At 38.5% G+C, this 19,954-nt stretch overlaps 1 protein-coding gene across 3 annotated transcripts in view; it reads left to right on the top strand.

Annotated features, from left to right (window-relative positions):
* The window catches only part of COL17A1 (collagen type XVII alpha 1 chain), a 47,187-nt gene extending 30,258 nt beyond the window's left edge, over nucleotides 1-16,929 (top strand). For 2 of the 3 annotated variants that reach the window (XM_063434942.1, XM_063434944.1), the window contains 26 exons: nucleotides 488-514; nucleotides 2,371-2,406; nucleotides 2,994-3,029; nucleotides 3,920-3,997; nucleotides 4,320-4,355; nucleotides 4,456-4,515; nucleotides 4,822-4,902; nucleotides 5,953-6,057; nucleotides 6,176-6,274; nucleotides 6,354-6,413; nucleotides 6,536-6,571; nucleotides 7,098-7,151; nucleotides 7,245-7,340; nucleotides 7,887-7,934; nucleotides 8,632-8,781; nucleotides 9,074-9,169; nucleotides 9,382-9,498; nucleotides 9,922-10,008; nucleotides 10,429-10,527; nucleotides 10,982-11,155; nucleotides 11,772-11,915; nucleotides 12,215-12,448; nucleotides 13,287-13,421; nucleotides 13,867-13,938; nucleotides 14,146-14,208; nucleotides 15,028-16,929. In XM_063434942.1, coding sequence (XP_063291012.1) covers nucleotides 488-514; nucleotides 2,371-2,406; nucleotides 2,994-3,029; nucleotides 3,920-3,997; nucleotides 4,320-4,355; nucleotides 4,456-4,515; nucleotides 4,822-4,902; nucleotides 5,953-6,057; nucleotides 6,176-6,274; nucleotides 6,354-6,413; nucleotides 6,536-6,571; nucleotides 7,098-7,151; nucleotides 7,245-7,340; nucleotides 7,887-7,934; nucleotides 8,632-8,781; nucleotides 9,074-9,169; nucleotides 9,382-9,498; nucleotides 9,922-10,008; nucleotides 10,429-10,527; nucleotides 10,982-11,155; nucleotides 11,772-11,915; nucleotides 12,215-12,448; nucleotides 13,287-13,421; nucleotides 13,867-13,938; nucleotides 14,146-14,208; nucleotides 15,028-15,077 — 2,273 coding nt within the window. In that variant the 3' untranslated portion in view covers nucleotides 15,078-16,929. The remainder of the gene's footprint in view (nucleotides 1-487; nucleotides 515-2,370; nucleotides 2,407-2,993; nucleotides 3,030-3,919; nucleotides 3,998-4,319; nucleotides 4,356-4,455; nucleotides 4,516-4,821; nucleotides 4,903-5,952; nucleotides 6,058-6,175; nucleotides 6,275-6,353; nucleotides 6,414-6,535; nucleotides 6,572-7,097; nucleotides 7,152-7,244; nucleotides 7,341-7,886; nucleotides 7,935-8,631; nucleotides 8,782-9,073; nucleotides 9,170-9,381; nucleotides 9,499-9,921; nucleotides 10,009-10,428; nucleotides 10,528-10,981; nucleotides 11,156-11,771; nucleotides 11,916-12,214; nucleotides 12,449-13,286; nucleotides 13,422-13,866; nucleotides 13,939-14,145; nucleotides 14,209-15,027) is intronic. The other variant, XM_063434943.1, reaches the window with a different exon arrangement.
* The last annotated feature ends 3,025 nt before the right edge of the window (nucleotides 16,930-19,954 follow it).

Here is a 19,954-nt window from a genome sequence, read left to right on the forward strand (position 1 = left end):
AGCTCTTTTAACTGAATTTTGATCTGGTCTCGATGACAGTGATATTTATCTTAGAATGTTCTGCATCGTTTCCTACCAAACTGTTTAAATCGAAGAATTGCTTTGCTAAGTGATAATGGTTTAAACAGAGTTAAAGGCTCCTTTTGAAGCATGGATTTTATGATATTAGTCGTTATTGTCATCAATATTAGTCTGCCACTAACATCACTTGTCTGAAGGAAGCCATGTCTGTCCAAAGTTGAGAATGTGAAACGCATTAAGTTGGTGAAAGTTTACCGTATACATTATTAATTTTACTTCTTTATCTCACAAAGAACGTTGTATCCAATTCCACATAATGCTTTCTGTTTAGTTGTTTAATAATTCATACTATGAAAGGGGATCCACTGCATGGTTTGGTTTAAGCTGCATTTGTTTAGCACGGTGTTTACCTTGCTATGCCACAACATAAATTTACAAAAATGACTTATTTTGTCTGTTTTTACAGGCCTTGCTGGAGCTCAAGGACCACCAGGTAAAAGATCCAGTCGGCCTATAGTTTTTACATTATGTCAAGTATATATACAGAACCTGGAAGGAGATACAGTAATTATTCAGAATGATTTAAGAGATCCAGAAAATCTGAGATTAAAATCAATTATCTAATTGGGTATTTCCCAAGGCAGAGATGTCACCACAACATGTTTCCTGTGATTCTCAAGTAGCGAAATGACTTGCTGAGCATCATGAGACACATAAGGGGAAATTTATCAACAGGTTCTGTTCTAAAAAATGCTCTAAAGTACTCAGATTAGGGCAATCACCATAGAAAACCAATTGAAATCAATTTTTTTTTTTAAAGAAATCTTTAATAACAACCCCCCAGTTGTTCAATGCCGTTTTCATGCCAAAGGTTAGCTGTTACTGTTCCATATTTAACTTTGACAAATCGTCCTACACTAAGCAGTTAAACTCAGCAGGAGGCCACAGTACTTTAACCCCACCTAGTACAGTGTAAAACATGTAGAAACATATTCTCTAAGGACTGCAAAGAAAACGTTTCCTTCTGAATGTTGACAGCAATGTAAAATCAGCTTGTTAATAAGAGATCAGACTCTCAGGAACAAATGCTGGGTTGGCAATGTTATACCACGGTAAATGCTCCATACTCAGTGTAAAAAACGAGCAAACAACTAATAAGGCATTCACATTCCATATGTTAAAAGACCACTCTAGTGCCAGGAAAACATACTCGTTTTCCTGGCACTATAGTGCCCTGAGGGTGCCCCCACCCTCAGTGTCCCCCTCCCGCCCGGCTCTGGAAAGGGGAAAAGGTGTAAAACGTACCTTTTTTCAGCGCTGGGCAGGGAGATCTCTGCCTCCGATCCTCCTCCGTTCTGCCCCGTCGGCTGAATGCGCACGCACGGCAAGAGCTGCGCGCGCATTCAGCCGGTCGCATAGGAAAGCATTTACAATGCTTTCCTATGGACGCTTGCGTGCTCTCACTGTGATTTTCACAGTGAGAATCACGCAAGCGCCTCTAGCGGCTGTCAATGAGACAGCCACTAGAGGATTTGGGGGAAGGCTTAACCCATTAATAAACATAGCAGTTTCTCTGAAACTGCTATGTTTATAAAAAAAAAATGGGTTAACCCTAGCTGGACCTGGCACCCAGACCACTTCATTAAGCTGAAGTGGTCTGGGTGCCTAGAGTGGTCCTTTAATTGTTTGTAAAAAGCTTCAAAATAGCAATAAATATGTCCTATATTATAGGTTGTGTCTGTACTCATTCAAACTGGTGCCTTCTATCTCCACTTCGTGAACAGAGTAACGCAAATGAAAAAAATAGGTTATTTTTTTTCATAAATTAACTGAGATTTAAATATATTACATATATTAGCATAGCATACACCAATGCCAGATGAGAGTAACATATTGTTATCCAGAGCTCAACAATAATACAAAAACGACATCCACTATTATATTAGTAGTATTCCTTGTATTTAAGTTTGTCAAACAATCTTGTCGAATGTGTTAAAAGAAAAGAAAAGAAAATACACTGAGCATAGGTAGTATCAGGATATTTGAAGGGAATAACTGTGTGAATGCGATAGCATGCCCTGATACATTTACCATACAAAAAGACTTGTAATAAGCCAATAACAAATGTACTCAACAGTAAATCATTTTATCCATTGGGAAAATCTAGATTGTGGTCCTTATACTGTAGCCGTCTTGTCCTTCTTGCATAGACAGGTTTCCATTCACCTATAGCTTGGCAATTGGAAATGAATCATCAGTAATTAAATACAATTTACGCCATATTTCTAATTCATATTTGCACCAGTCACAGATGTTACTAAAAACTGATATCAATATTTGTTGTTTTAGGACCACCTGGTACCCCTGGCAGAGGAGGAACAAAAGGTACATTTAAAAAGGATGCTATAAAATATACAGCTTTTATATTTATTTATTATATAAACTGTGACCTGGTAGAGTAAAGCATCAATGTAGTTGGCTCGCCATGTAAGATATTGTTTTTTCAGTAATGTAGATCATTACTTTGTATGCAGTCGTTTGTATGCAATTCTTGATTTGCGATTAGAGTCCGTAATATATTATTAAAACGACCGACTAAGCTTATCTTGAAAACGTATAAAACCACAATTCCCTCAACTGATACTTATATTATAGGGCTCTTCTGATCTTTTCTAAGATTTGGAATATAACTCACATTTTATAAGGTACCGATGCTGAGGCATAATCGCAATCATAAAACCATTATTTGTTATAAAAAGGTGTTGACATTGTTTAGAAAGCCCGGTGGCTTCTGTATCAACACAATTGTGTCAACGTGAATCCGATGTATCTAATGCAGTTAGGTTATTGAGGCTTTAATTACCACCTGTGCTTCTATAGTTTTGGATAATTTTAGTTCCCTCTCAAATACTTAAAAATATTTTTTTTGGCCATTGATGCTCAAGTATTGATAAAAGGATTCTCTCCTATAGGTGACGCTGGAGAACCCGGACGAGTCATTAATCAAGGTGTGTAGCAAATTCGTTTAGTAAGTTGTGTTAAAACATAGATCTTGTTGTCCTATACAATACCTTCCATAAATTTTCACCATTCAACACCAAAAAGGTGACAGTGAAACCGAATGCAGATATAATTGTATAATAGTCTGGTATGGAATATCTACAGAGTAAAAGAATAAAGTGTATAAATAAAATAACACACGGAAATGGATTCTCAATGTTCGGCTTATAATATTAATGTCACCATGCATAGTGTTATTTTATTATTTATATTTTACCGATAATAGAAAGAAAACACAGCATTCTTGAACCCATGTTTACAGTTTGTATTGGTCAATATCTGGTCAAGATGCTGTCTACTTACTCAGCCCTAGCTACAATCCTCTAGTGGACTTTAATACTCTTCATAGCAGTAGTTCAAATTAAAGCTGATAAATGCCCTGTTGGCTGTTATCCTAAAGCTTTAACATCGAGATGAGTCTTGAGTCTCTTTTTAAATAAACCTAGTTAGTTTGGATTTTTTTCACTATCTGCAAACAGTGTAATTTGTTTTTGGAAGCCACGGATATAGCACATAGCTGAAGTCCAGAAGTGGGAAATGGAATAGAAATATCTTTTAATGTTAGGTGTTCTTCTTCTTCTTATTGAAGAGAGCATAATGTAACCACAATTCTCCATATTACAAGCTGGTTATTCGATCTTGCTGCTAATTATAGTCTTCTCCCAATAGTTATCTTTTCCTTTTTTTTTTTTTTTTATCCATGTGCCAGTTACGCCACTTAAGCTTATGATATAAGGTGGACAGTCATCTATCATTTCTACACAGTCATAGTACTTTTCTTTAATGTAGTTACATAAAACCAGTGCAGTTGTGATAATTTTCCTTTTTGTTATTTTAGACGGTGGTAGTTATGCTCTTCCTGGACCTCCTGGACCTCCAGGACCCGTTGGCCCATCAGGATCACCAGGTGTTCCAGGTATGTAGACATGTCTGTGTGTATCTCAGTGCATTATATAATGTATAGGGTAAAATGAGAAGCATCTCATGGCAAACAATCACCGAGTCACATCACAGATAATTTTCTCTGCAAAAAAAATATCTCTGTCTCCAAAAATGATTTCAAACTCTTCACACTGGGGTTCAGTGACTGTAAACTAAAACATTAATTTAGTAATTGGAATATTCACATTTAAAAGTAAAACTGATAAGCGTTTGACTTTGTCTAACAATTCAGGATTCTGATATATAGTTTATGAGAATATTTTGTTTCATTTGGATCAATTATGTTTTAAATCCAGGTCCAGTTGGACCATCTGGAATTCCAGGACAGCCAGGTAAGTCATGATTTTTTAACGAAGAATTAACCTAAATTTTCATAGTGATAAATATTTGTTCGATGATCTCATCTCTTACTTCATGCTTTCGATTTTTTAGGCACAAAAGGAGCACGCGGAGATCCTGGTGAACCAGGCATCACTTATTCCAGACCAGAAAGTAAGTCCTTGATTAACACACATGGTTTTGCAATAATAAACATTTATTTTAAATGCTCAAAAGCTTTAAGACACGTGTGTTTTCTCACCTCATTAGGTAATTTTATTTTGAGATCATGATAAACTCTCCTTACATCGTACACTACTTCATCATCCTATTTCATCAATTGAATTTATTTTATCTTTTTAATAACTAATTTTATTATCAATCAGTACATTTCATAATCTTTACATTCATCAGAATTGCAATGATATGCACTTATTGTATATGTATATGTGTATATTAATGTGTTTTCATTCCTTTCAGATACCTTCGCAGCACAAAGTATACCTGGACCCCCTGGCCCACCTGGACAACCTGGACCACCAGGTCCCCAAGGAGTGGCAGGTAAGTGATAAAACCCACAAAATCCAAGTACCAAGTACCACTGTTGCACAACTGATATGAATGTCCCAACCTTGTTAAAAACAATAGGCAAAGGAGAGAGCACATGGAGAGTAAATAGGGAAATTGGTTTCCAAAGATGGACATGGAGCCCAAGAAGAACTTTGTAAAGACCACATTTTTTTAAATCTTGACGTAGTCATTATTATTTTGAGTTATAAATCTTCTTTTTTGCTGAGTGTCATGTTAATTTTCTGGCCTGAGAATTTGAAGAAGGTGAGCTGAGGCTGTAAACCATATTGAGAGGCAAATAAGAACCCACATACCATTCTAGATTAGTAGAACTTTAGCTTTGTGCATTCAACTCTCTAAATGGCCAAAGAATGCCGGTCTCACCCCATAGAACCCAAAGGCTTTCATACCTCGATGTCCTAAGTGTACCATCTGAATGCTTTGCATCAGGTCTTTCAGCTGCTGTACAAGGATACGTAATTAATATGTAGAGTTTGGTTCTCCATTCTCACTGTATCTAGAGCAATAATAATATTCCTACAATCCTACGCAAGTGACGTAAAGGAAAGAAAATCAACTAGCATTGGTAAAACAATCTGTTTAAAATAAACTTATGATACTATGCCTTCTTCCAATGGAGTTTATTCAGTAAACCAAAAAAAGTTGAGAATTGCCAACTTTGGGTTAACATAGACAAGCTGTGACTATAGTAGATATTTTTTTTTTTTTTGTCCAAATCCGTTATTGTGGCCTACGTTTTTGCAGTTCGGTTTTCAAGTCACTGCAATTTACACTTTAGTCAAGAACCGTCAATGTTTCATCAATCATTTCATTGTGACAATATTCCTCAATTTCCCGTCACCCATCCATTCTTCATCCACACATTTACCTCGTGGAAATTCTTTGGTAGTTTAGGATCTTGTAGTGTATATTTTAAAAGGAAAAGGAAAATGCTGAAGGTATGCAAACTGTGTATGTTTTTACATTTTAGCATCTCGTATCTCTCTTTAGCATCTCTCTATTTTTTTTATTTTTTTTCAGGAAACTCAATTCAAGGACCAACAGGACAAGCCGGTCCACAAGGCCCACAAGGTCCTGCAGGCCCTGCAGGCCCTGCAGGCCCAGCTGGTCCACAAGGCCCACCAGGTGGGGCATAAATGATGGTTGTAATAACGTTCCTTTCTGATCAGCATGGTCAGAATTAAAGCTGATTAAGACATATAAAACAAGATGCTAAAATCTCCCTTGTCTTTTTGTTGATCAGGAGAGTCCAAACCAGGCATCAATGGAACTCCTGGCACAGCAGGTCCCCCCGGGCCACCAGGCCCTGCAGGTCCACCAGGATCTTCTCTTGCCGCATCAGGTAAATATTAATTTTCTGATAGCCTGAGTATCCCATAGCAACCAAAATCAATCCATTTAATATTGTTTCATTTTTACAGAAACCATCGTTTCTGGACCACCAGGTCCTCCAGGTGTCCCAGGAACTAAAGGAGATCCAGGTAAAATATCCTGACGAACAAATGTCTGTAACAAAAAGCTAAAATGAAAGACTCATCATCTATAGATCTGTTCGGTATGCTGTTGTGCAGAATACTTATTGATATTTGTAATTTTCCAATAGGTGATCCAGGTCAAAGAGGCCAGCCAGGACAACCAGGTAAATACAGAATTATTTCATGAGAATCCTTGACACAGTTTACATTTATTAACTTACTGCAATTTGCCAGTACATTAATTTTTCCTGGGCATATGAGTATAAATACATGAAGCATGACATAATAACAAATTAAATTAAATTTCACTGTATAGCTATACAACACATTGCGTATCTAGAGTAGATGGAGTGTCTCAACTCTAAATTCATCAATGTTCTACACATTACCCTATTAAGCTGAATGTCTATGGACAGTGAAATTACCTTTAAAGTTTGAAAGTTCTCTAGAATGTGCAGGACCATTATACTCCCACCTTGAGTATAGTTTTTGTTTTAGAAAACGCTTTATTTTTATGACACTACTTATGACGTCCTTTTACCAAATTAAAAACACTAATTACATATTTGAGCTACTAACGTAATGTGATTTAGGCAACCAGTATAAACAAATCAAGGTAGAAATCTGGATTTGGACTCGAGATTTGGATTGGACAGTTTTAACGTAACCAATATTGTTTTTCTAATACAGGTCAACCAGGTGATCCCGGCCAACCAGGACTTCCAGGAGGACCAGGACGTGATGGTCAGTTTCAACAGAAAATATTCCCTTTACTGCACAAATCTTACATCTCAAATAACAGAGGCTTTAAAACTTTTTTCTAACTTTTCCCTAAAGGACCTGCATCCGTTGGACCTCCAGGTTCACCAGGCTCACCAGGGTCACCTGGGTCACCAGGACAACCAGGATCACCAGGATCACCAGGAGAGAGAGGTAAGGAACTGTAATATGTGGAAAAGAATTGGCAAAGATAAGCGTTGAAGCTGGGCTCATAAATCATGGCTTTTTGTCTTCAGAGACAAAAAACTATCTAAGTTAACAGAATTTGCTAATCCATAAATCCTAGATAACCGGTGGGTCCTAAATACAGGTTATGAAAATTTACAGTTAAAAATCCCAACTCTTCAGTCTATAATCCGAAACATATCATTTAAAATATGTTTTTATGTTCATATACAGCAAAGACACAGGAAATGATACCTAGCTAAATATCTACTATAAAATATGAAAGCGTCAATCATTTATCCTGTGTTATCTCTCTCATACTGTTTAAAAATACTACTAATTTAGTTTGGCCCCCCTGATTGAGCTTCCACACTCAAATATGTCAAAATATGCTATGGCTTTCACTTTCTATGTGCTCTTAGACTGTACACTGGAGGAGAGTGGTCCATTGATCTTTTTCTTGCCTTCTTTCATAATTTACAATAAGGAAATAATGGCTTATATGGTCAGTAATTTTCATTATGATACTTGCAGGTGAAGCTGGCATCCCAGGTGCTCCTGGAATCCCAGGAAGCTCACGAGGTAAGGCGAACATTCGTTTTATTTATTAATAAAATATTAATGCTTAAGTCAGAACAAAGTTCTTGCTTTGGTAATGCAATTTGGTAATGTTTTGTGGTATACATTTTATGTTAAGAATACAGTTCTATCACCTTACAAATTGCTAGTGAGATACCTCCGTATCTGGAGAGATGCAGGTTTGTTCCCCGGCTCGCTCAACCCATACTTTCAATGTTCCAAGGTCAATACAAGGAGTATATTAAGCTGCGTAATATTAGCAGTGAAACCTGAAGACGTACTTGAAAACTAGTGGAAAATAAATGTACACATCATGATTAAATAGTTTGATAACATATTAATGTTATTATCATCTTGGCCTACAATGCACATTATTTAACCAGGCTAATGTGCCAAAGACTAATGCTCGTAATAAGGTTTACAAATGTTTCTACACCAATAATACTGCAAGATTCATGTCTTTTCTTTGAGGAAATAAATAAAATGAGTATCATTAAATTGGTAATATAACCTAGAACCCAGACCATACTCTCAACGTTGTGAAAGATAAACGTACCTTATTGGTTAAATATTATGATTATTATTATTATCTTGCAATCGTGCTTTGAATATTTTGTGTGCCAGCATGTGCATGTGTAACAATTTCAAGCACAGATACAGTCAATTACATGGTTCTAAATATATTGTTTTTGTCCTGTAGGCCCAGCAGGAGGTGGAAGACCTGGACAAGGTAGCCCTGGTCCACCTGGACCTCCTGGACCACAAGGACCTCCCGGGCCTCCTGGACCACCTGGAAACTCTGGACGTGGTGCAGAAGAAGTCCAACAGTACATTACCCAATATCTCCAGAGTAAGTGCATTATCAGTATTACATTATTTCAACATTGGGTTTCTCATATTTAAAGTGTGGTTAAGCAGCAGAGCACTGCATTTAGGTTTAGTTAAACAACAAAATTTTTCATTGATGTATGTTGGTACTAGATCATGGTTTTCTTAGCAGACACTTTTTCTAAATGGAACGTTCTGAAATGTTTATATGTTAAAGAACTTACCTTTCTGAATATGAATGGTGGGTGTACCACCTTTAAAAAAGGTGTTGCCCTTCACAGCTGCTTATTATAGTCCCATCTCCCTTTGATCAGACTCTGCTATTGGCCTGTCACAAAATGCAGACATAACGAAGCACTGGAGTCCGAGGGATGAGAGTAGCTACTCCGCATCGAGAGCAGCTAATGAGGGTAATATCTCATTAACAGAAGTAATCCCAGTACTGGGAACACCACTGCTTTAACCAGAAAGAATGGGAGGTCTTTAACATATAGATTCTTCACACCGTCCAAACGATTCAATCTTTTTGACCTATCTTACTAACATGGTGGGTGCCACGGCTTCATATCAGTAACATAAGTAGTATTCTCTAATTAACGCACCTTCTTCATCTGTTGTTAAGGTGAAAATGTCAGAAATTATTTGGTTGGACCTCAAGGACCTCCTGGACCAAAGGGAGACAGCGGACAGGAATTGGATTATGCAGAGTTGGCAAGTCGTGTCATGAGCTACTTAAGAGGTATGGTGCTAATCTTTTTTTATTTTATTTTTATTTTTTATTGCCAACCAAAAAAAGAAATTGAACTACTATTAGATCACTTGAAAAGGTATCGGACAAGACTGAGAATTCATATCGATTTAAATTACATATGGAGCTAAACAATCCTTTAAACTATATTAACCCCTTAAGGACCAAGCTTCTGGAATAAAAGGGAATCATGACGTGTCAGACATGTCATGTGTCCTTAAGGGGTTAAAAGGCTACGTTTAGGGATCTGATCTTCATGTCATACTGCCACTCAAAACTTTATTTATTTATCCTGCAGATTTAATTTTTTACAATATATATTTTTTTTATGTTCCTTTAAGTGATTATTGTTTTTACAAACATTGCCACAATATGGCAGCATGAAGTAATTTATTGAACATTTCTATTTTGTAGGTTCTGGATTTACTTCTGCAGAGTTTGGGCAGGCAGGATTTGTAGGCCCAGCAGTCTCCTACGATGAAATTCTGTCCATGTTGAAAAGTAAGTTTTTGCTACTGAAAACAAGCATGTCATCACTACAATTAGGCATTAGTCAGTGTGTTATATTTTCCATTCTGTTAGGACACTCTTACAGTTGACTACCTGAAAGGTTTTCTGCCTATTTCTCAAGGAACATCTAAAATCAAGGTTTCAGTTACATTATTCTTTGAAGAAAATTGGATAAAACCTAAGTTTTGGGCTAGCCTCAACCATTAAAAATGAAGCCACATTTTTTTCAAAGAAAAAATAAGACACATTTATTTAATGATTCAATTTTTAACCTCAAAACTAGCAAAACACATCCACTTATCAAAAAAGATATTACGTTGCTTCTTAAAAAAAAAGTTCAAGAATGGTTCTACAAATGCTGTTATTTCACTTGGAGTTTACTTACTCAATGTCCATGTCTATCTGTTCTAGGTTCTGGAATGCAACTTGGCCTTCAGGGACCTCCAGGCCCACCAGGGCCTCCAGGACTGCCTGGGTCTGGCTATGGAGATATTACAGCTTTGCTTCAAGGTAAGAATAACATTTCAGATACTCTGACCAAGATTTAGTAAATATGAAGTTATAGAATCACACAAAAGTTTTGAGTGCACATAATAACTATTTGTTGAGGTTGGTTGGGTGTCAGGGTTGAGTAGTAAAATGTACGTTATTGTAACATCTGCATCATGGCTTATAGATTACATTAAAAGAATGAAGAGTCAGTTGGTGCCGGAACTTGTTCTATATTGAAATCTCTTAACATGACATATACATTTTTAAATGAAAAAAAAAAAAAAATCAAATATAGAACACTTCAAATACACTGGGTTCTTTGACATAAACTAAGAAGCCCACCTAAGATCTGGTGAATGAGTTGTAATAAACAATGTTCTTATTTTATTTGCAAATGCCCCCAGATAATGGGTCCCATTACATTAATATCCAAATTATCCTCACTAATTTTCACATCTCTACCTTAAATCAGCATCTGAGTTCAGAGGAGTTGTTGGACCCCCAGGACCACCAGGACAACCAGGCCGTCCAGGAACACCAGGGCGCCATGGCTCCCCTGGCCCTCAAGGACCTATGGGACCAGCTGGAAATCCAGGCACAACCAGGACCAGTTTTGATACCGAGGATATTACGGCCTATTTACAAAGTAAGAAATTTAATTTAAATTATTATGGCTACCCCCACACTAGGTCATACGTATAGTGTCAGTGGGAATTTTTACTGTGATGTATATTGATACAGCCTCATCAGGGTTATTAAATGGGGTAGTGTGGAGAATTGGATTTGTTATACTCTGTGATATCATGACAGTCCTGGTACAACATATATCATGAAGGTGGGCTTTAATAAAGAATGTGAATAGGCTAGGAACACAAACATGGACATGATTAATTTGATAGGAGATAAGTTCATGATGAAGTTTATTTCATGACTTAAAATGTATTTTCCATTTGCCAAGTATTATGCAGCAGTCAAAAAGATGGTTATCTTGCACAACATACATGTTCCTCTTACAGTGTGATCTAGATAATGAACATCATGTGTGATTTTATAGGAAATGTACATCTTGGTGTGTGCTCTAGAACATGAACACATTAAGGAAAAATCTAGAACACAGATTATCTTACAGAAAGTGCAGTTTCAACTTACAGTGAGCTCTAGAATATTTTATTTTTAGAACACAAACTTGTTATGCACTTTTATAGGAAATACAACTTTTGGATGGTTTCATTAAAGTGTATTACTATTTTTTGTTGTTTCAGATGTGGGATATGTTAGAGGAGCTCCAGGACCACCAGGGCCTCCTGGACCACAGGGACCCGCTGGTGGTGGAAGCAGTCTGGTCTCTTATGTCGAGAACGTCCATAGTGATCGATTCCGGACTGAACTCATGGAATATCTAACAAGTAAACACACTTTCACTTTGATACATTATGTGTTCACATAAAGCTTTATCAAATATAGACTAGATATTTACCTCATATGAAATGCTGAAGGTTTAAATAGAAAAGCTAAAATGTCTTAATATTTTTATCCCCTCTAATGTATAGAAAATACATTTTTACATGTTACATGCTAAGTAAGGAAAATCTAACTAATTTTTTTCTCAATTGTAATTTTGTATTAGCGTGTAAAAAATAAAAAAAAAGGGAAGAAGTAATTTTTGAGGACTGCGATTAAATATTAATGTTTTTACTCTGCTCAGGTGACAACATTCGGAGGTATATCACTGGACCAGCAGGACCACCTGGCCCACCTGGACCTCCAGGTCTGAGAGGAGCAAAGGGAGATAGTGGGGAAATTTCTTCATCATCATTATCTTCTGGATCATCATTGTCTTCTGGATCATCATTCTCTTCTGGATCATCATCATCATCAGCTTCTTCATATTCAATAGACTATAATGAAGTGGCATCTCGTGTAACAGAACAAATTCAGAGTAAGTGCTTGGATGGTTATTTTATAATCATGATCAGTCAATGGTGTAAATATATATGTAAGGGGAAATCCTTCCCCACGTCATCATATACTTGCCAGGTAGGGTGAGGTACATGTGCAGTGATTTTTCCCCTTTGACCAATGGTTTTCAATCATCTGCCTCAAGTTACCTCAATGTGTGCCACTATCACATTGATGTGATCTGTAATAGGCTGACTGAAGTCCTTACGTATGTGATTTTTCTCAATAAGTGCCTGCATTAAAACGTCAATTACCATCTGGCAAAGTAGTGAGACTGTTTAGTTAGAAGTTGATAAAATTGCAACAAAATGTCACTTTTATAAGTTGCAAATGTAAAGGGAAAAAAGTTGACGTGCCTTGCAAAATTTTATTTACAAAAAAGGCTAGGGTCCACTGCACTTATATATACCACAAGGTAAAGACAATATGGAGACCGAGCTGCTGAGACATAAGAGGGACCCATTTGCAACTATATGTCAAGGCGATTGAAGTTTGACTACTACTAGGAAGCTGCCTAGGATCCAGTAAACATGATGGGTGTCCTATCATATCACTGCTTCCTTCCATCCTTAAGTTGCTGAAGGGATAATTTTCTCCTGAACCCCATCTAAAACTCGATAGTGCCTTAAAGGACAAGAGACAAAATTGTACTTGTTAAACGTTATCTAAAGAGACTTTGGTGCATCATTTTATTTTTGCTAATAGCCACAAACAGCCATAAATGCAATCGGTTCTAGAGCAGTAAATAAATATAACTTATTTCCTGTAGATAAGAAGATATAGGACCCTTGTAACAGTAATTCCTTCTTTTTGTTTAGGTCAAGGCTTATTGGGAGATTTCGCTTTCAATGGCCAGAGATCAGGCCCTCCAGGACCACCAGGGCCCCCAGGAATCTGCCAAGTGTATGCAACTCATGCCAACATAACTACTGATCTAATGGAAGTTTTCAGAAGTAAGTTTGTGGGGGAAGTAAAATTCTGTGATAGATAGATTCTATGTCATTATTATGTCATTATTTTAGAAATTCAATGTCTGTATATCCATGTTTATATAGTTTTATTATTCTATATTAATTTTAAATAAATAAACAATCCCATACTCTTGGATATACTCCAGCTGGTATAATGGAATGAACGTCTTAAAAGGCTCAGCCCGAGTTTAAAAAAGCCAGAGACTCACCTAAGCAGTTGCAAACATTAGCTGTTTTTGAGCTACACTAAGGTTTATCTTTGCCTTGGATTGTGGGCGATGTAGTTCACAAACAAGTGAGCAGTTCCTGTTTTATAAAGCTACAGCCTGTGTTAGTTTAACGCCATCTTATTTAATGTACAATAATTAAGCAATAAAGCTTGGGATAAAATAAGAGATATGGCTAATTACTGTTTCTCTCTATACAGCGTATGGTACCATACAGGGTCCACCAGGGCACCCAGGACAGAAAGGGGAAAGAGGATTCACAGGTCCAAAAGGTATGTACCAAAAGTGGTCCTAATAAGCCCAGTGCATTAACGGTCAATCTGTACCTTTCTGTGAGTGACTGTCATGTGTTAAACTATCTGGAACTTTTTCTTGGAATACACTTTATATATAAAAACCAAAACCAAACAAAAGTTACTCCAGTTCTTCTACCGTGTAATTTCAAAGACATTGAACGCGACCTTATGTCATTTTTACAGGTGAACGTGGAATACAAGGTTTTACTGGACAACCTGGACCGAGAGGTCAAAAAGGAGAGAAAGGTATGTTCAACTCACTATCAATTAAATAACTTAAAATAGGTATTTACGTAAAGACTGCTTCCTTCAATATGGAAGCTCAAGCAGTTGTTCTGATTCTTAAAGGATCACTATAGGGTCAGGAACACAAACATGTATTCCTGACCCTGTAGTGTTAAAACCACCATCTAGCCCCGGGGCCCCTCATGCCTCCATAAATATAGTAAAAATCTTACTGTATTCAAGCCTGAAGCTGTAGATCCGCATACTGTTAGACTAAAAAAAAGCAGTCTGCTGACATCATCAGAAGTGGTAGCCTGATCCAATCACAGTGCTTCCCCATAGGATTGGCTGAGACTGACAAGGAGGCAGATCAGGGGCAGAGCCAGCATGATTCAAACACAGCCCTGGCCAATCAGCATCTCCTCATAGAGATGAATTGAATCAATGAATCTCTATGAGGAAAGTTCAGTGTCTGCATGCAGAGGGAGGAGACACTGAAAGTTTGGATGCATTTTAGGCAGCCATGACCCAGGAAGGATCTCTAACAGCCATCTAAGGAATGACCAGTGAAGATATCACTAGGCTGTAATGTAAACACAGCATTTTCTCTGAAAAGAAAAAGCCTGAAGGTAGCTGTAGTTGTTCTGGTGACTATAGTGCCCCAGCATTTGTAGACAGTTAGCTCTATTACCAAAGTGTGCAATGATCTGCTTAGCACAATGGACAAGTAAGATGTTACTTTGTATACAGAGGTTTTCTATAGGTATTCTATAGAAAATCACATATGTTCTCATTAAAAAAAAAAAAAGCATACTTCATTCTTTTATATCTTATTCACAGGTGAACACACATTTGTTGGAAAAAGAAAAAGAAGAAGCATTGGTGTTTGATGACCAGTGATCCCTAAAATTACGTTGCATGATACGTGAATAATTATCATGGGCAGAGATTGTCCCTCTTTCAACCCCACACCAAACTACTTGTAAATACAGAAAAAGCATACAGTTCAAAGCGATGTGGGATTATTTATATTTGTCAGTAATTGGGACGTTATTGTTCAGATCACATATTTTGAGCTTCTGTGTACTGTTAAATGAGCACTGTGTGACCAATGATTGCCCGCATGAGCTCTATTGCTTGTCCCTCAGTGTCACTCCATAGCATCAGAAATTGAAGTGAATTTCAATATTAGTAAAAAATTGGATTGTGTAGATCAATATATTACAACTGAAAAGACTTGCCAATCAAATATCTGAAGTTACACTGTTGAAAGATTATTTTAAAATAATGTTACGCTGTGAATGGAGTTGACTTGATCGAGTTGATCTTAGACTGTAGAACAACGTGACCTGCTCTTATTTGGCCACACAGGCCTGGAAACCACATATACCTGTTTAAGTACAGGTGGATCAAACTGGTCCAGAATAAAAATACCAAAATTGATTAACTGACCTGTGTTTAAGCAGGGATATCCATGAATCCAGGAATGTGTACAGCATTAGGGGCCCAGTACTGGATACTTCTGGTCTTCAGAATTGCACATCACTTAGAAAACAGGAGGATATATTCTTGACTTGGGCTCGATGGTTATAAAATGAACCATCGTGGGCCATCAATAAAGCAGTATAAAGCAGTATTCCAGTATCCTATTTGAACTGCCATCTCAATAAACAAAATGTGGACAGTTTGTGGTCATCGAGTACTGGTTTGAGAAATCCTGACCTACAGGAAAATAATAGAGAGGGCTGGCCAAAAGGTAGACATCCACCTTTTGTAGAATTATAGTTCTTATGATGTTTGCTTTAAAACTATCAAAGTATCATGGGATCTGTAGCTCTTAAAAAAATAAAAAAATAAAAATTAATTTAAAAAAAGTAAATAATGGAGGTCTACCTTTTGTCCAGCCCTGTACTAGATAAATGCAGAAGCACATAGCACGTAATGTGTTTGGTCTTAAGTACATATTATTTTGGGATTGTTTTGCTTTTATTTTCCTCTTTATATTAGTTACACTTGTCTAATTGTTTTTATAATAAACTTTGTACATGTAAAGATATTTTTTAAATAACAAAGTTGTCCATGTACTAGTTTTTATTTTATTTTTTGTGTTTTTTTTTTAAACATAATATTCCAGCAATAGTGTTTGAATTCTATAGTCGTTCGTGCCGAATTGCTTACTTGATATAAGTTGTAATTTGTTTTCACTCCCGATAGCACTGGAATCTTTAGAAGTTATAAAGGCATAATGGCTGATAGAAAGAACATAGATTGTTTGCCAGCACTGATGTAAGGAATCTGCGTTACACAACTTAGGGGTTTATTTAGTGAACAATGAAACACGAATACTTGACAAAAAAAATACCACAATTAAGGCCATAACTAAGTGCTGTCAAATTCTGCAACTTGGATATCAGAACCTCAAGTTTGCAATTGTCTGGTCAATTCATGACAATTCACTATTTCAATGTGTATAAAAGTCGAAAAAACCTATAAACCGTAAGGGATGAGCTGTGAACAATTTCTATATCATGTGTATTGTCCTTGTAAACAACATTTTGTGTGTATTTGCAATGATCTTACAAAGACGCCATTAAAATAAGTAATCAGAGGCAACCATTTTGCTTTTCTGAAAAACTGAAATGGAGGTTCTTAGTTGTGATGTTACATTACAGTAATCTCATATTTTCAAACCAGGTTACAAGCAATGCAAACACAGGCTCATAAGACACAATATATAAATAATAATAATAATAATAATACAAATAATTAAAAAGCAAAATGTCTGCCTCCTAAAATCCTACTCCAATGTCAGAAAATATTTTTAAATGGAAATGTGATATTTTTTTATCTATGGAAAACACAGTAAAATCTGCAAGTGGAAACAGTCTCCCTAAAGAATGGTGTCTCCAAACCGCTTCTGAAATAAACTCAGTTGAATCAAACAAAAATCTGAGTGTTTCTTACTGCTTTGTAACCTTGAAGAGGTGATATACACTGAACAAAATTATAAACGCAACACTGTGTTTTTGCCTCCATTCAGTATCTGGTGTGACCAGGGCCGGCCTTCGGCCATTAGGCTCCCTGTGCGAAAAGTCTTCACGGCGCCCCCCCTAGGTCCTCCCCCACCCCCTCCACCAGTCACACACACAGGCACTGGCAGACAGTCACACAAACAGTTACAAGCAGACAGTCAGACATGCTCATTTACAGGCATACAGACACACACACAGTTACAGGCTGACAGTCACATATGCTCAGTTACAGGCAGACAGTCACAGAGCCAAACACACAGTTAAAGGCAGACAATCACGAACAGTTACAGGCACACCGTCACACACAGAGTTACAGGCATACAGTCACACACAGTCACAAGCAGGCAGTCACACATACTCCATTACAAGCAGACAGTCATATACACTTGGTTAAAGGCATGCAGACACTCACGCACGCTGATAGGCACACACACTCAGTTAAAGGCAGATAGTCACACACAACGGCACAGCTACAGCGACACACACAATTGGAGTCACACACAGTTAAGTCACACACAGGCAGACAGTCACACACACAGGGAGGCAGTCTCTCACACACACACACACACACGCAGGCAGGCAGACAGTCACACACGCAGGCAGGCAGGCACACAGACAGTCTCACACACACACACAGAGAGGCAAACAGTCACACGCAGGCAGACAGACAGTCACACAGGCAGACAGTCACACACGCAGGCAGTCAGACAGTCATACACAGAGACACACAGGCAAGCAGTCACAGAGACAGACAGTCATACACACACACACAGGCAAACAGTTGCAGGCAGGCAGGCAGGCACACACACACACACACACACACACTTACCTCTTTCCATTATGGCTGGAAAGGAGAGTGGATGCAGTTGGTTGTTGGGGAAGCAGGGACTCCTTCCTTCTTCCCTCTTCCTGTGCAGAAGTTACCAGGGGCTTCGGGTAGGTATTGGCTCCGCCTTTGCCTCACGATAAGCCCCGCCCCCGCTGCAGCGATTTAAAAAAAAATTATAATAGACCCGGGTGGAGAATAATGAAATCCTCCACCCAGGTACCTGTTTTAGCTCCCCTGCACCCCTGTCACCCAGCCATGTGTGAGCTGTGTTGGCCACATGGCGCCCCCTGGTCCATGGCGCCCTGTGCGGCCGCACAGCTCGCACACCCCTAAGGCCGGCCCTGGGTGTGACCACCATTTGCCTCACGCAGTGCAACACATCTACTTTGCATAGACTTGATCAGGTTATTGATTGTGACCTGTGAAATGTTGATCCACTCCTCTTAAATGGCTGTGCAAAGTTGCTGGATATTGGCTGTCGTATCCGCCGATCCATAGCATCCCAAACATGCTCAATGGGTGACCTGTCCGGTGAGTATGCTGGCCATGCAAGAACTGGGATGTTTTCAGCTTCCAGGAATTGTGTACAGATCCTTGCAACATGGGGCCGTGCATTATCATGCTGCAACATGAGGTGATGGTTGTAGATGAATGGCACAACAATGGGCCTCAGGATCTCATCATGGTATCTCTATGCATTCAAAATGCCATCAATAAAATGCACCTGTTTTCGTTGTCCATAACCCCACCGCCACCATGGGCCACTCTATCCACAACGTTGACATCAGCAAACCGCTCACCCATACAACGCCATACACGCTGTCTGTCATCTGCCCTGTACACACTGGCGTACATACCGCGGTCGCAGGGGTCGCAGCTGCGACCAGGCCAGTCACTACAGGGGGCCCGGCTGCCCTGCGACTGGGGCCACACATGAAGGGGTTCATCGGGTGGCCCATGTGTGGTGTATTACCAAACTCTATAAATAATTATGTACGCATACACATATAAACTCTGGTCCGTCTACTTTAACAAATATTTATTCAGAGACAAAACAACAACAACAACATACAAATAATTACACACAATCTAACTAACTATACCACAATAACAACTAAATCTTAGAAAATCACCAGATCCCACTCACAGTTCACCATGATAAAAATTAGCCCATGTCTGCTCAGTAGCACAGCCAAGAAGGAACAGGAAGGAATGGGTATAGGGGGAAGTGGTTCTCTTTCCTGACCTGTAAAGGTATTGAATTACCCAATTACCATATCAAAGGTAAAGCTTATCCCACTGTGAGAACGGCATACATGAGCTTGGTCACATGACCCCTGGTCACCATATTAGTTTGATGACAGAATGTCACCACACCATGCTGTTAGGGCCACCCAATGGGTATGGATTTCCAGGGGGCCCAGTCCACACTGGGCGCTTTAACAGCACGACTGGGCCCCCTGTGATGACATCAGGCAGAGCTGGGAGAAAGTGACTGCCCCGATCACTTCTCTCAGCTATCAGAGAGCCGCGCGGGAGGAAGTAGGAGGGAGTCAGAGTGGGAACTCTGACTCCCATTAGGCTGAGCCCCCACTGGACCCCAGAGAAAGTCACCCTCCTGCAAAAGGTAGGAAACAGGAGGGTGACAAACATTTTGTGTGTCTGTATCACACAGACTGTGTGTGTGTGTGTGTGTGTGTGTGTGTGTCTCTGCATGTGGGGGGGGGGGCCACATCAAATGTGACTCAAGTGGGTTACGACGAACTGCAGTCAAGTCGAGACCCCGATTAGGACAACAAGCATGCAGATGAGCTTCCCTGAGACGGTTTCTGACAGTGTTTTTTTTTTTTTGTAAATATGATTTGTATTGTCGTTGTTGCAAGAAAAATCCGACATTCCAAACGTA

This window comes from Pelobates fuscus, chromosome 10 (assembly GCF_036172605.1).
Source record: "Pelobates fuscus isolate aPelFus1 chromosome 10, aPelFus1.pri, whole genome shotgun sequence".
Lineage (NCBI taxonomy): Eukaryota > Metazoa > Chordata > Amphibia > Anura > Pelobatidae > Pelobates > Pelobates fuscus.